General features: G+C 47.3%; 1 protein-coding gene across 1 annotated transcript; it reads left to right on the top strand.

Annotated features, from left to right (window-relative positions):
* Positions 1-11,146: 11,146 nt before the first annotated feature.
* Positions 11,147-12,517, top strand: LOC308299979 (dynein axonemal assembly factor 3-like; the record flags this gene model as incomplete). Its single annotated transcript, XM_080743746.1, has 1 exon — positions 11,147-12,517. The coding sequence occupies one exon, from the start codon at positions 11,147-11,149 to the stop codon at positions 12,515-12,517; it is 1,371 nt and encodes a 456-aa protein (XP_080599872.1).
* Positions 12,518-14,416: the final 1,899 nt, after the last annotated feature.

Below are 14,416 nucleotides of genomic sequence, written 5' to 3'. Positions count from 1 at the left end.
CCACAAGCGCTCAAACAGTTGCAACCAAGGCACTTTTATTTGTAGCATATTTGAGAAATCCACGAATGGCGGATTTCTCAAAGAATCTTCCCCATTCCCATTGAAATGCATTGTCAGAATCCGGCATCAGCTGGCAACCATACTTTGGTGTGACCGAACCCTAACAGAGTTTTTCTACATTGCAGTATTGATAGTTTTACTTTTATGCAGTACATTTGAGTACTTTTTCCCCACCACTGGCAAGACGTTACCTGGAGAAGCTTTTTCAAATTCGATGTTAAATCTTTGCCTGTGAACAGACATTTCCTGGCAGGGAGTTTACACAAGCCCCTTTCGGGACCCTAGATACCTTTTTTGTATTTGTGAAGGAGGTATCTATGAAGGAGGGAAGGAGGTCAGTCAGTCCACTCTCCCGGGTACGCACGAGTACCACTGTCTGGTCATGGACACATTTAACGTTGCTCAAGTGTTGCTGAGATTCTTCAAAGATACCATCAACTGCTGTAGGCTACCTCGGAAACGTGTGTGAATCAGTGCTAATTTTCAAATCCTCACTTCACTGGGAGGCGGGAGTGTACATATCCAAACGCACCTAACACGGGACATGGGAAGTGAGGAAAATAAACTACATTTCAGAAATAGATTAAATTTAACTGCAACGCCGATTAGGGCCGATTCTAAAAATGTATGAGGGGAGGGGAGCCTGTAACACCCCCGTTACTTAATCCAGATTACACGTTTTAAAATGTACTGTAACACGTTAGAGTTACTGTTTATTTTTATTCTTGATTAATTTAATCCGTTACTTCCCAACCCTGGATATACATAGATATTCTTTTTATATTGAACTTGGAAGTCAAGTCAAGTGCTTTGATCAGGCAGAAACCTTGCCAAAGCAAGGTGCTGCCAATAGTGTGTTGTCAGATGTTTTTGTCAGTTTTTGTCAGATTTCTTTATTTTTATTTTATAAATCTTTGTTTTTAAGTTTCATTTTACACTGGAAGTTAACGTAGAGGTGCTCGGGTTGATCATAGACTAGTCTCCAAATACCTTGCGCCTATTTCACCCACGCAATAACCAGGATATCACTGGGTACCCTGGCTAGCTATTTAGGTATATATCAGTGTCCTGTAACAAGTAGAGCCTGTTCCCTGTTGTATCAGCAGAGGGGGCAGGAGGGACCACTGATGCTGTGTTGTTGTTAATGCTGCTGATGCGCTTGCCATGCGGAGCAGTTGTTCCACTGTCGCTGGGGGGAGGAGCACGTTAATCTCTCCCTCGCCCCAAAAAGGCCTGGCCCTGCCCTCGGAGAAGCAAGACCTGTATTCATAAGGACACCAAGCGCTGGTTTCATCAGGTTTGGGGCCTGAGAGAACACACGAGTATCCCCACCCTTCTGGAAGCTCTGTGGTAGGACCATTGTGCTAGGCAGGGCATTCGGGGTGAGGGTGGGCTTGTGAGAGTTCATAGAAGCTTTGGGTACGTTGAGCATCTCCTGACCCATGTAGGCAGTGGGTTTGGCATCACGGGACCAGGTGGGGCTGCTTGCTGCTTGGGCCCAACTAGAGGCACCAGGAGTGGAGCGTCTGAACACCTGGGCTGGAGGGCGTGGGTAGCGGAAGCAGGGACCAGGCTGGGGGCTAGATGGCACTGGCCGACCCCAGGGGACCGGTGCTGTCAGGTGGCGAGGGAGATGGGGATCGAGAGGTGGCGGAGGGGGGTATGAATGGCCCTGGAGGTAGGCAGAAGAGTGGTTGGATGGTTCTCTGAGGGAAGCGGTGTTCTGGGTGTTCTGGATGAGCGGGGCAGGAAAAGGGTTCTTGGGAAGAGCGGAGGCAAAGAGCTCGTCAACCGTGATCTGCTTTACAACTGAATGAGAGCTCTTTAGGGGTTGTGCTGGGCTGTCGGAACGCTGTCTAGCATCAATCATGGCTGGATTCATGCTCCGCTCTGCAGTAACAGGCAGCTTTGTTTCACCGGTCTTAGTTGTGTCAATCTTCTCGGATTGAATCTGCTCCGGAGTAACGACAGCGTGTGGCTCTGCAATGTCATTGCTCCTCATTGGTTCCACTCTCTCTTTCGGTGCTTCCCTTTGTGCATGGTCTGCTTCCTGTTTCACAATTGTGATCATGAGCTGAGCAATGCGTTGGCATTCACTTTTGCCATAGAACCAGATACAGTAGATACCCAAGTCAGCGTTCTTGAAGAGCAGGTACGGGTCCTGGAGCTGGAACTCCAGGTCTTTGTTAATCGGCAGCACCGGGTTCTCCGTACTTAGCCGGTTCATGATGGTGAAGCCGTGGCGAGGAGAAGCGGACCGGGTATAAACATACAAGGTTCCCTGAATCTCTGTATTCTCCCATTCAAATGCTTTCTTGTTGAAGTTATATAGCGTCACCTGCCCACTATCGAGGAGTTTGTTTATGTGTGGGTCTTGTCTCTGTAGAGCCTGTAGAGCCTGTAAGCTCTCTAATTCATTTGGAGCTTTAGCGGTGTCCATCTTGTATCGGAGGATGGATGGTTCACTGGGGATAGTAGTGGTGTTCTGGATGGGAATGGCAGGTAGAGAGGGCTCGTTGGGAAGAGAAAAGGAAAGCTCTTCAACTGTGAACTGTATGCGCATTTGCTTTCTTGTTGAAGTTATATACTACTACCTGACCAACATCGAGGAGTTTGTTTATATGTGGGTCTAGTTTTTGTAGGGCAGCTAAGTTCAATTAATGTGCCACCTCAGCTGTGCTCTCTATCTTATACAGTATATGATGAGTGTGGCTCCCAAGTATAACCTGCAGTTTATGAGGCCAGCCTCTGATATATCTATGATGTATGACTCCAAATTTGGGCATGGTTCAAGTTGTGGGTTTGTCTCTGTGCCCGGATAATGACCAAATATGGACACTCACCCATATGTAGAGGTCCCTGACGTGAGGTAGGTGGCGGGTGGATTGTGCCAGAATAGACAGAGACATTAGGGAACAGTGTTTGTGTCTGACATCACATACCCATATATGGAGATCCCCATTGTCAGTGCAAATTGCCATTGTTAGTCATCGATTTCTGTTTTTCTGTTGCGTGTGACATCAAAATAGAACTTGATCACTGAAAGCTTGGTATTCCTACTTATATAAGTAAGATTATTACTTTACTGTTTGTATTTTCATTTCCATCATTCATTTTTCCATTCATTTCATTTTCATAAAATACAAACGTTGTAATATTACAACCGTGGGCCTTAGAGGGTTAAAATGCGCAGCAGGAAACAGAAAAGATCAGACGTTGTTGCTGAAGATATTGAGGGGGTAGATAAAGCTGACAGTAAGCCATTGGCCACCATCGAGGAACAACCAGAAGTAGAGACGAAGAAGCCAGCAGGGAGGGAGGAAGACTCAGATGCTGAAGACTTTTCTCAAAAAGGCAAGAAGAAGAAGCCACAGGAAAAGCAGGTGAAGGCCACAGAGAGCAAGGATGAAGAGGAGCAAGAGGGTGATGGGGCATTCAAGATGAAGACAGCCGCCCAGAAGAAAGCAGAGGCGAGAGACCCCAGGAGGAAGGATAAGAGGCCAAAAACAAATCTGAGAGCAGAGAAACAGGAGGATAAAGGTAAGGAGGTGATTGCTGAGCCAGAGGCAGCTGTCGCAGAGGAAGAACATGAGGAGGAACAAGATGAACGGGCGGAAGGGGCGGAGCCAACGGGCCAGATGGAAGAGCCCAGGAAGAGGAGAAGAGAAGGCGAGGAGGAGGCAGCAGAAGAAAACAAGGACAAGAAGGATAAACGTGGGAAAAGGAAGACAAAGAATAACAGACGTAGGGCCAGAGATGAGGCCTTGGGGAAATTAGCACAGCATTCTGTTGTGTCATCCCAGGACTCTGTGACAAAGAAGCCAGTGTATGGAGATAGGAAGAAGAAGAGGACCGCCACACACACAGCACCACAGCCTGTTACGGTAAAGACCCCTGAATTTGACAAGACTGAGCCCCTCCCCAAAGAGTGTCTTCCCTCAGAAACAGACACCAAAACCCCTGCCCCCCTTTCTCTAACTCTGGACATGCCATGCACCTCCTTGGGTGACGCCCCTCTCAACACGACTCCCACCCTCCCCCCAGCTTCTAGGGAATGCACCCCTACTCTGCTTTCAACCCCCAAGTTGGGAGCACGAGACCAGCACAGGACCAGCACGACTGACCACAATGATAGCCCTGTTGCCAAGCCTGACGTTATTGCCCAGGAAAGTGATACGCCCATGCCTTTCACCCAGGAAAAGCCAACGGTAAATAATTACCAGGAGAAAGAAAAACAACGGCAGCCATTAAACCAAGACATCTCAGCCAGCATGAACAAACCTGAGGGCCAGAGAGAAGAGCCCAGGATGATCATTTCACTGAATGACAATGTGGAGCTTAATAAGTCTGAGAAGGCCTGGAAGCTGCCCTGCAAAACTCCAAGGGCGGAGGAGGTTGAGGAAAACAACCCAGATGAGGCCACAACCCAGGATCTGTTCAAGCGTGTGCGTGGTATCCTGAACAAGCTGACCCCTGAGAGGTTCCAGTCGCTAATGGAGCAGGTGACAGAGCTCCAGATGATCATCGATACAGAGGAGCGGCTGGAGGGAGTCATAGACCTCATCTTTGAGAAAGCCATCTCTGAGTCCAAATACTCAGAGACCTATGCTAAAATGTGCCTCTCCAATTCAAAGTTCAAAGTCCCCACCGCAGATAAGCCGGGAGAGTCTGTGACTTTCAGACATCTACTGCTCAACCGCTGCCAAAAGGAGTTTGAGAAGGACAAGGATGACGAGGAGATATTTGAGAAGAAACAGAAAGAGCTGGATGCTGTGCCAGGGGAGGAGAAACACCGCCTCAAAGAGGAACTGGAGGAATTCAAGGACAAGGCCAAGAGGCGCTCCCTCGGCAACATCAAATTCATCGGGGAGCTGTTCAAGCTCAAGATGCTGACGGAGGGGATTGTGCACGACTGTATCATCAAGCTGCTCAAAAACCATGATGAGAAGTCCCTGGAGTGCTTGTGTAGACTTTTCGAAGCGACTGGAAAAGACCTGGACTCTGAGAAGGCAAAGGGACGCATGGATATGTACTTCAAACAGATGGAGAACATCCAAAAGGAGAGTAAAGCCATGATCCGCTGCAAGCTGCAGGATGTGTTGGACCTCAGAGAGAATAACTGGGTGCCCAGGCGAAGGATCCAGGGTCCCAAGACCATTGTCCAGATCCATGAAGATGTTAAGAGGGAGGAGCAGGCAAAAAAAATCCCCAAGGCACCATTTGGTGGAGGCTTTAACAACACGCGTCTGGGCCCAGGAGCTAAAACCCCTGCTCCCTCTTCTCTAACCCCGGACATGCTACCTTCCTTGGGTGACGTCCCTCTCAAAACGACTCCCACCCTCCCACCCAGCACTGCAGTTAACACAAATGTGAAACCTCCCCCAGCTACCAGGGATTACACACCTACTCTCCCTTCAACCCCCAAGTTTCCAGACAACACTGCTGCAACTCTCCCAGACCCTGTCTCCCACTTGTGGGTGTCTGAGGTGGATGGGACCAGCACAAATGAGCACAATGATAGCCCCAATACCAAGCCTGACGTTGTTGCCCAGGAACGTGATGTGCCCACGACCATGCCCCCTACCCAGGAAAAGCCAGTTGTGAACATCTCAGCCAGCACGAACAAACCTGAGGGCCTGAGAGAAGAGCCCAGGAAGATCACCCCGAACATTTCACTGACTGACGATGCGCAGCTTAGTAAGTCTGAGAAGGCCTGGAAGCCATCGCGCAAGAAGCCAAGTCGGGAGGACGTTGAGGAAAACGACCCAGATGAGGCCAAAACCCAGGATCTGTTCAAGCGTGTGCGTGGTGTCCTGAACAAGCTGACCCCCGAGAGGTTCCAGTCGCTAATGAATCAGATGACAGAGCTCCAGAGGACCATCGATACAGAGGAGCGGCTGAAGGGAGTCATTGACCTCATCTTTGAGAAAGCCATATCTGAGTCCAAATACTCTGAGATCTATGCTAAAATGTGCCTCTGTCATTCGAAGTTCAAAGTCCCCAACGCAGATAAGCCGGGAGACTCTGTGATGTTCCAACATCTGCTGCTCAACCGCTGCCAAATGGAGTTTGAGAAGGACAAGGATGACGAGGTGATATTTGAGAAGAAACAGAAAGAGCTGGATGCTGTGCCAGGGGAGGAGAAACACCGCCTCAAAGAGGAACTGGAGGAATCCAAGGACAAGGCCAAGAGGCGCTCCCTCGGCAACATCAAGTTCATCGGGGAGCTGTTCAAGCTCAAGATGCTGACGGAAGGGATCGTGTACGACTGTATCGTCAAGCTGCTCAAAAACCATGATGAGAAGTCTCTTGCGTGCTTGTGCAGACTTTTCGAAACGACTGGAGAAGGCCTGGACACTGAGAAGGCAAAGGAACCCATGGACATGTACTTCAAAGAGATGGAGACCATCAAAAAGGAGAGTAAGATATGCAGTATGATCCGCTGCAATCTGCAGGATGTGTTGGACCTCCGAGGGAATAACTGGGTGCCCAGGCGAGGCATCCAGGGTCCCAAGACCATCAAACAGATCCATGCAGAGGCTGCGATGGAAGAGCATAGGGAGGAGATGAAGCACAACTCCAATAAAGAGCTGATTGGAAACGCAGTGGGCAGGACAAGCTCTCACGCGCAGAGTCGGCTTAACGTGCCCCAGGATAAGGGCTGGAACCCGTCTGTCCCCATCTCCACCAAGAGCGTGCCGTTCGATACTTCACGTCTCTGCAAAATCACAAAGGCTCCAGTTCCTGACTTTGACAACCTGTGGCTGGGCCCAGGAGGTAAAAGCATGTCGGCCTTTACCACCTGTTGGGCTAAAGGATGCAGCGGTTGGACCAGCATCTCTGGCTCAGTCGGGTAACTGTCTGTCTCACAATATATACCCTACTCTCCTAGCGCCATAATCATGTCCCCTCCACACAACACCCTACATTGTCATGACTGCTCCACCTCTACAGAAAGGCACAGCAACTACGCAACAAATGTGACACAAGCTAACTTTGGAAGGACTTCATGGAATCTCTGAACAACAGACCTTGGTCCCCTAAAACCAATTGATTTTCCATCCAGGAAGGAGAGATGGGAGGAACATGGGGAAACTTGCATCCAGAATGCAACTTATTTTTTAACTGCAGATAGATGTTGAGACAGACAGACAGAGACACTGAGAGAATGGTGGAGAGGCCATTGACCTGACACTTTGGCGGTCTGGCGGAGTCGTTTGTACACTTTGAGAGTTTGATATTTGTGTTTTAAGGCTTGTCTTGCTGTTTATAAGACCTGTGAGATCAGAGTGATATTTCTTGTGCACATTGCTATTTAGTGGCCAAAGAATTGCCTCCACTAATTGTATTCAATGTAACTTGAATTTCATAATAGAAGTCAATGGGGCTTGATTGGGCTGAAGCCTTACACAAATTCAGTCATACATTATACATACTAGTCCTGTGACCGGGGCTGTGCACAGTATATGAGGGATTAAATGTCCCTGAGGAGTCTCAGAAGCATTGTTGGAGATCCCAGACCGGTGCCTGTTGCGCAATACCCATTGTATCCGTCTGTCTGTCTGTGTCCCTTTCATGCCCATAAATGGAGATATCTTATCTCTGTCTGTCTAGCTCTCTTGTATGCCCACATATGGTGTTCTGTGTCCAGGCCAGTCTGTGATGTCATCTACAAATTTGGGCACTGCAGTGATGTCAGTCAATCATGTCAGTCATCTCCAAATTTGGGCACTTGTTTCATCATGTCAGACAGACATTATTTGGGCATTGTTTCGGCATGCGGCTGTTACCATGGTGGCGACACTGTTTAATATCAGAGATGTCAGCATGCAGACTGTTTCACGTGTTTATGCCCATATATGGTGTTCTGTGATGTCAGTCAGTGATGTTTGGCATTGCTTCAGCATGTGGCTGTTACCATGGCAGCTAGACTAGACTGGACTGGTAGATACAAATACACACATTTAGACAATGTGGGTTTAAAAATAAATACAAGAAACAAGAAAAAGAAGAAAATAACAAAATATATGATGATCCCTGATGTCATCAGTACAGTATATTCCCATTTATGGACATGTTGTTTCGAATAAGCAATTCTGGACAACTGGATCTCCATACGCTGTATGGCTACATATGGGCATATCAGTTGGATTGGCAATACAAGTCAAGAACAACGCAAGTTGGGAATGCAGGCCTCACCTCGTTATGCAATACCCATTGTACCACCGTCAGACGCAATGTGTCGCATCCACGATACGAGATACAGGAATGATAGTACTGGCATAAATATTTGTGCATTTATTGTATTCTTTTTTTTTTTTACTTTCTGCATTATTTTGGTAACGACAGTGAGAGAGGGACACAGGACAGTTCAGGAGTGACATGGCTGACTTAGGGTCGATTCACACTCTAATAGTGAGCCTAACTAATTTCGGTTCGGCACTGGCCAGACCCAAATATGGGTTTCCCCTCCCGGTTCGGGGGGGCGTCAACCGACTAAACTCGGCTCCACGGTGCTGGCGAAATGTTGTGACCTCCCGACTTAATTTCGGTACTCAGCGGTGTCTTCTCATTCATTCAGCCCATGCAGCTCCAAGTTCATATGCTCGGCTGTGAAGCCAATGAAACAGCGGTCGTTTGGGAGGGAGGCACGCCAACTTCCAATGTGGCCGTGTATTGATCGTCGCAGAGCGGATACATTGTCAGCTGGTTCTCGCTGGGAGGCGCGCGCGCGAGACACACACACACACACACACACACACACACACACACACACACACACACACAGCTTTGCTGCGTGTATCGCTAACGCGTCACCGACCGTTTTAAAGAGAAAAGAAGAGCTTAAACACAACTTTGCTAATTGCTAGTGTTCCGTGTTGATAGGTTTTCCACGACGAGTTGTGACTGTGTGATGACATGCATGCAGCAAGAGAGGCGGCACGTCAATAATGTGAGCTTGTAGATTAAATGTTTTTGACAGAGCTCGATCGAGCGTTTGTGAGTGTGAGTGAGAGAGAGAGAGAAGAGTGCCTGCTGGAGCTGCTACTCACTGGACCTCCAGTCATTCAGCGTGCAGCGCGAGGGCAAGTCAAATATGTACCGCCCTGTAACGCTCATTCATCGGCCACAAACGTTGTCATGCCACGGACCTCCAATATTTACAAGCGACTTCGGCAATAGCCGTTAAGAAAGTATGGATGAACTCCCCCCGAACGTAAATAATTTCGGGTCGGGGAGCCCTCCCGAACCGAAATTAGTTAGGTTCCTTATTAGAGTGTGAAACGACCCTTACCCTCACTGACTTACCGATTTACATTGGAATAACCCTCAAGCCTCAACGTGAACGTGCACGTTGACTTGGCTAAGTCAGTGAGTCAACAGATTGGAATTGGGCCATAGTTTTTACACTGATCGGCGGAGTTATAGTTACAAACACGAATCAGCCTGTTATAGTGCCACCATGAGGCTGATTATATATAAATAAATAAATAAATACATAAAGGGAATGTGTGTGCACCATTTCATCAAAATTGTACACTGTGTTCATAATTTGAGGCATTTTGTTTAAAACGGACCAATCCTCCAAACTTTGGAAGTCAATCTTAGCCAATCATGATGGAATATGGATAATTGGACAGATTCATGTTGATTACATGACTGTAGAGATACTGTCTACCGATTTGATCTTCGCCTACTATTTCCGAATGATGAGCTTTTCAATTCCATGTCCAGGGACAAAAACTACAAAGTTACTACTGTTGCTTTTGCAAAACACATTTTTTGGACACTGCTCCTACAGAATTTGCCCCAAAATCATGCAAAGCGGTCATCAACATGGATCTGTCCCGTTTACCATATTTCCTCCCGATTGGCTACGATTGCCTTCTAAAGTTTGTGTATGCTACCTGACGGTCACTTATCTCCCGATTAGGGAGTCTTACTGGTATTTAAGAGCAGTGATGGCTGAGTGGTTAGTGTCCATGCCTAGGACTCCGGAGGCCCCAGAGGTCGCAGGTACGATTCCCCACCCCAACTATTACTGCTCCCCTTCCCTCGTGCTCCTTGTGGGCAGCACTGGGTTCAGCTGGGTAAGCTGAAAAAAAAAGCAGCTGGGTTGGGCTGTGATATCTGAATTTCCCCCACGGGAGGAGTAAGGTATTTCTTTCTTTCTTTTATCTCTTCTGTCTGTGATTATGCTAAAAGGACTGTCCCCCAAAGTGCTGCTGATCTATGCAACCACAACTGCTGACTATAACTGACAGTAAGAATCAAACCTCGGTTCGAAGTGAAGCGGTGAACTTTTATTCTATGTGTTCTAGAGCTATGAACTCTGTATTCGGTTCGAAGTGAAGCGGTATGTGTTCTAGACTAGAGCTTCAGAATTCAGAATTCTGAATTCTGAATGATTTTATCTGGAGGGCCGAATTGTCATGTGAAGCTTGACCAATCCTCAAAGTATTGGACATTTTTAATCATTCAATCATCATATACACACATATTCTGGACGTACAGGACAGATAAAACCTGTTCATTCTGGACTGAAATGACCATATATGGACGTGGGGGACACACATGGGACACATATTTACGGACAGATAAAACCTGTTAATTCTGGACTGAAATGACCATACAGTATATGGACGTGGGGGACACACATGGGACACACATTTACGGACAGATAAAACCTGTTCATTCTGGACTGAAATGACCATATATGGACACACATGGGACACACAAAGCCACTCCTTGGAAGCGGCTTTCACCGCTTCAAAAATATAAATGTGACATTAAGAAAGCACAATCTATCTAGAAATGTACTACACTAGAACCTCCAGTTATGGCATCATCAGACAGTCAGTTTTCAAACTGATCATCATCATAATATAAATCGCACATCGCCACTGTCAGGCCACAGTTTGTATTTTGTATTGTGTGTTACGTCAGACCAGAGGTTGGTCAACCTATATAAGGTACAGGGTTCTTTGGACTTTAAGCTAGGCCTAGATAAACTTACTTCTTACTACTTCATCAGCCTCTGGTAGCAACAGGTTCGAAGGAGGGAGAGAAACAAGACTTTCACAAAATGAGCACCGGACAAACTCGGGAAGGTCCTGGCTGCATCACCTGGTGGGGCTTTAGCCCTGCGCGAGACCTACTGGCTACAGGCCCTGTGAGACAGGAGGGGGAGGTCAATATTTTGTTGGTTGGCAGCGCAGATCCGCGTCACATTCTAAAGACCATTGCCGGTTTGAGGGACACAGATAGACTCCATATATGGGCATTAGAAAGCACTATGGAGGTGGTGGCCCGACAACTGCTGCTCCTCTATATCGCTCTGATACCCAGAGAAAGCATGGGACTTCGTGAGAAGGCGGAGGTTTTCCTGGAGGTGTTCGGGAACGTCGAGATCCGCAGCCAGACCGAGGAGACGCTGAGGCACGTCGCGTCCCAGCTCTCTTTGTCCGTCACCGATATGCTGGAAACGGTCACACACGCCTGTCTCGACACAACCCTGCTCAAGTATAAGGAACGCGATGAGCTGGTCAGGATATTCAAGCTGTGGACCCAGCCTCCACCATCGTCCTCAGCTTGTGGGGGGCGTGGGACTCCTCCGTTCTCCATAGCCAAGGCCTGGGACGGCCGGGTCCGGAAGTACCTGGGAAGGCGCTATGACTACCGGGCGGGGAGCTTTGACTGGGATCTCACCATGAAGCTGCATCAGGGAGGGTGCAGCGTCATTGACAAACAGCAGTACATTCAGTGGAGGGAGAAGGGCTTGGCGTTTGAGATGAGAGAGGGAATCTACCAAATAGCCAACCCGACCTTGCTCTCTACGCGTGTATACAGTAATAGGGGGGACAAAGTGGCAGCCAGGGGCTATTGGGGAGATATCGTGTCTAGCCCTTACCTCTCGTTTGGCATCGAGACCGACGACAAGAGTCTATTGGTGAAGAAGGATGGGAAACATTTGAAGACCGCGCAGGATATTGCCTTTGCAAATGTACAGATGTTGTTCCGGTCCCTGACATGTAGAGGGAGCCACTCCACCACGTCCCATCCAGACACAGGGAGAAAGGAGTCGTTACAGCCAGAGGCTCACCACAAAGCCATCAACATTCATGATTTGATGCATGTGAAAGGGGTCTCGGTGACGTTCTTGCCTTTAGATTCCCTCTCCAAACTGCCAGGGAGGCAAGAATACTCCCAGTTCTTCGATACAATCTACTTTGCTGCCGGCATGGTGCGCCAGCTGGACCCTACCTTGAGACAGACCGCAGCACCGGGAGCGGTGCTCCTTGTGGAGCTGTCTAATTACCTACTGGACCTGACTCAAGAACAAGTGGTGGGTTTCGCAGAGGGTGTGGTGGACGTGGCTAAAGATGCTGGATTCGCACCAAGGCAAGAGGGGGAGTGTAAAGACATCCATGCCGTCTTCACACTCCAGAGTGAGTGAGGCCGGCAGAATCCTGCACAGCTCTAACTAGACTGCACTCTGTCGAGGTGCCAGCCTGCGGCTTGTGCACTTGTGGCCATATATGGCCTACTTGTGCGCCAGCAGAGCACACAAGAACTGTGCTCGGTTCTGTTCGGTCTGTATGTATGTGGGTGGGCAAGTTGACATTCTGCCGAGGTGCCAACTAAGCCAGTGTTTCTCAACCACTGTGCATGAGGACCTTTGGTGTGCCCCTGAGAAGGGTCAAGTGTGCCCCTTGAAACTGCTTGAAAGCCAGTATTGTATTTATCATTTTAAAAATGATTTAAACTAGTGAAAACAGCCGATCTACGTTGTGTGCTTGTAGATGTGCTGTTTTCACTACTGTTGTGCGACAGCCTTGTATGATGAAGCAGGGCTTTACTTTGCAAAGAAACATACAAATTTGAAACCTGGAAACAAGGTTTCTTCCCGACAGTGGCGATATTTACACCCTTGTATTATGTTGGTGTGCCCATGGATTCTTGGGACATGAAAAGTGTGCCCACGCAGAAAAAAGGTTGAGAAACACTGAACTAAGCAGCAAGGGATGACGATGATGATGGTGGCTCGGCCAAAGACACAAGAATTTTAAAGCATTTTAAATGTGTCAAGGAACTTATTTATCTAATAAATGGTTAATCTTTTACTTTGTAATTATATTGGGTCCTCGTGACGAAAGTCATCTAAATGGTCATAGGCTACATGGGTGTCCAGTATGTTTTATAATTCTAGTTAATTATGCTGTTGATGTAAATCGCACTAAGCAAACCGTAACCAAGGTTCTATGGACATTGGTACATTTATTATCCCTAAACTTAATCCAAGTGAACTAACTCCACTAGTGCAGGGGTTCCCAAACTTTTTTGTCTCAGGGCACCCCATCAATATTTTTTTTAATCCGAGGCACTCCTACATTATAATTTTCACTCCCAGCACCATATATTTATACTAAGCATATCGTCGTTGTCGGGTGGAAACCATGTATGTCCAAAACCGTTCGTTTTGTATTTATCATCTATAAAATGTACTAAACTAGTGAAAACAGCAGATCTACAAGCACACAACGCCTTGCGAGGCGTTGTGTGCTTGTAGATCGGCTGTTTTCACTAGTTTTGTGTGACAGTCTTGTATGATGAAGCAGGGCTTTGTTTTATCAAAAGACATACACATTTGAAACTTGGAGATACAAGGTTTCTGCTTGACAGTGATGCTATTTTAGTGATTATGTGGCGAGGAAAACGTTGACATAATAGCCATTTTGGTTAGAACTTAAAATAACTTTGTACTTCAAGTTTAAAATTATACTAAATATTTTTTCAAGTGTCCAAATAAATTCCAAATATGATCAAATTATCTCGTGGCACCCTTGGACTGCCGTCACGGCACCCCAGGGTGCCCCGTCACCCACTTTGATAACCCCTGCACTAGTTGACTAATTCCGCTTCATCTCGAATGTATGAATAGGCCTATGCAGATTACTTGTTTCTAGGCTCCTAGTTCATTCTTCTTTTGGAAGCGGCAGACATTTTATGGTGTGAGGCAAGAGCCTCTTATCTTAAAGCTATTGTGGTAAATAACCAACAGTGTTAACATGTAGTAGGTTGATTTTCTGGTCTTTTTCTTTTCTTTTTTTTCTAGAGGGATGTGATCATTCATCCTTGGTTTCTGATAATCTTGCTGTTTCTCAAACCCAGAAGATACTCAAACGGCTGTTGAAAAAAAACTAGACCAGGTCAACCTGGTTGTGCCAGACCCCCTGTCTGTCATCATCATTTATGACATCATGCCTTTTGTAGGCATGTCATCATCATGTCATCATCATATATACCCTTTATATAGAAAACCCGGACCGACAGACATTTGCTTATGTAGGCCTAC

Source organism: Nannobrachium achirus (assembly GCF_963921795.1).
Source record: "Nannobrachium achirus genome assembly, chromosome: 15".
Lineage (NCBI taxonomy): Eukaryota > Metazoa > Chordata > Actinopteri > Myctophiformes > Myctophidae > Nannobrachium > Nannobrachium achirus.
Note: the sequence above shows the minus strand (reverse complement) of the source record. Positions and strands in the feature narration are given on the sequence as shown.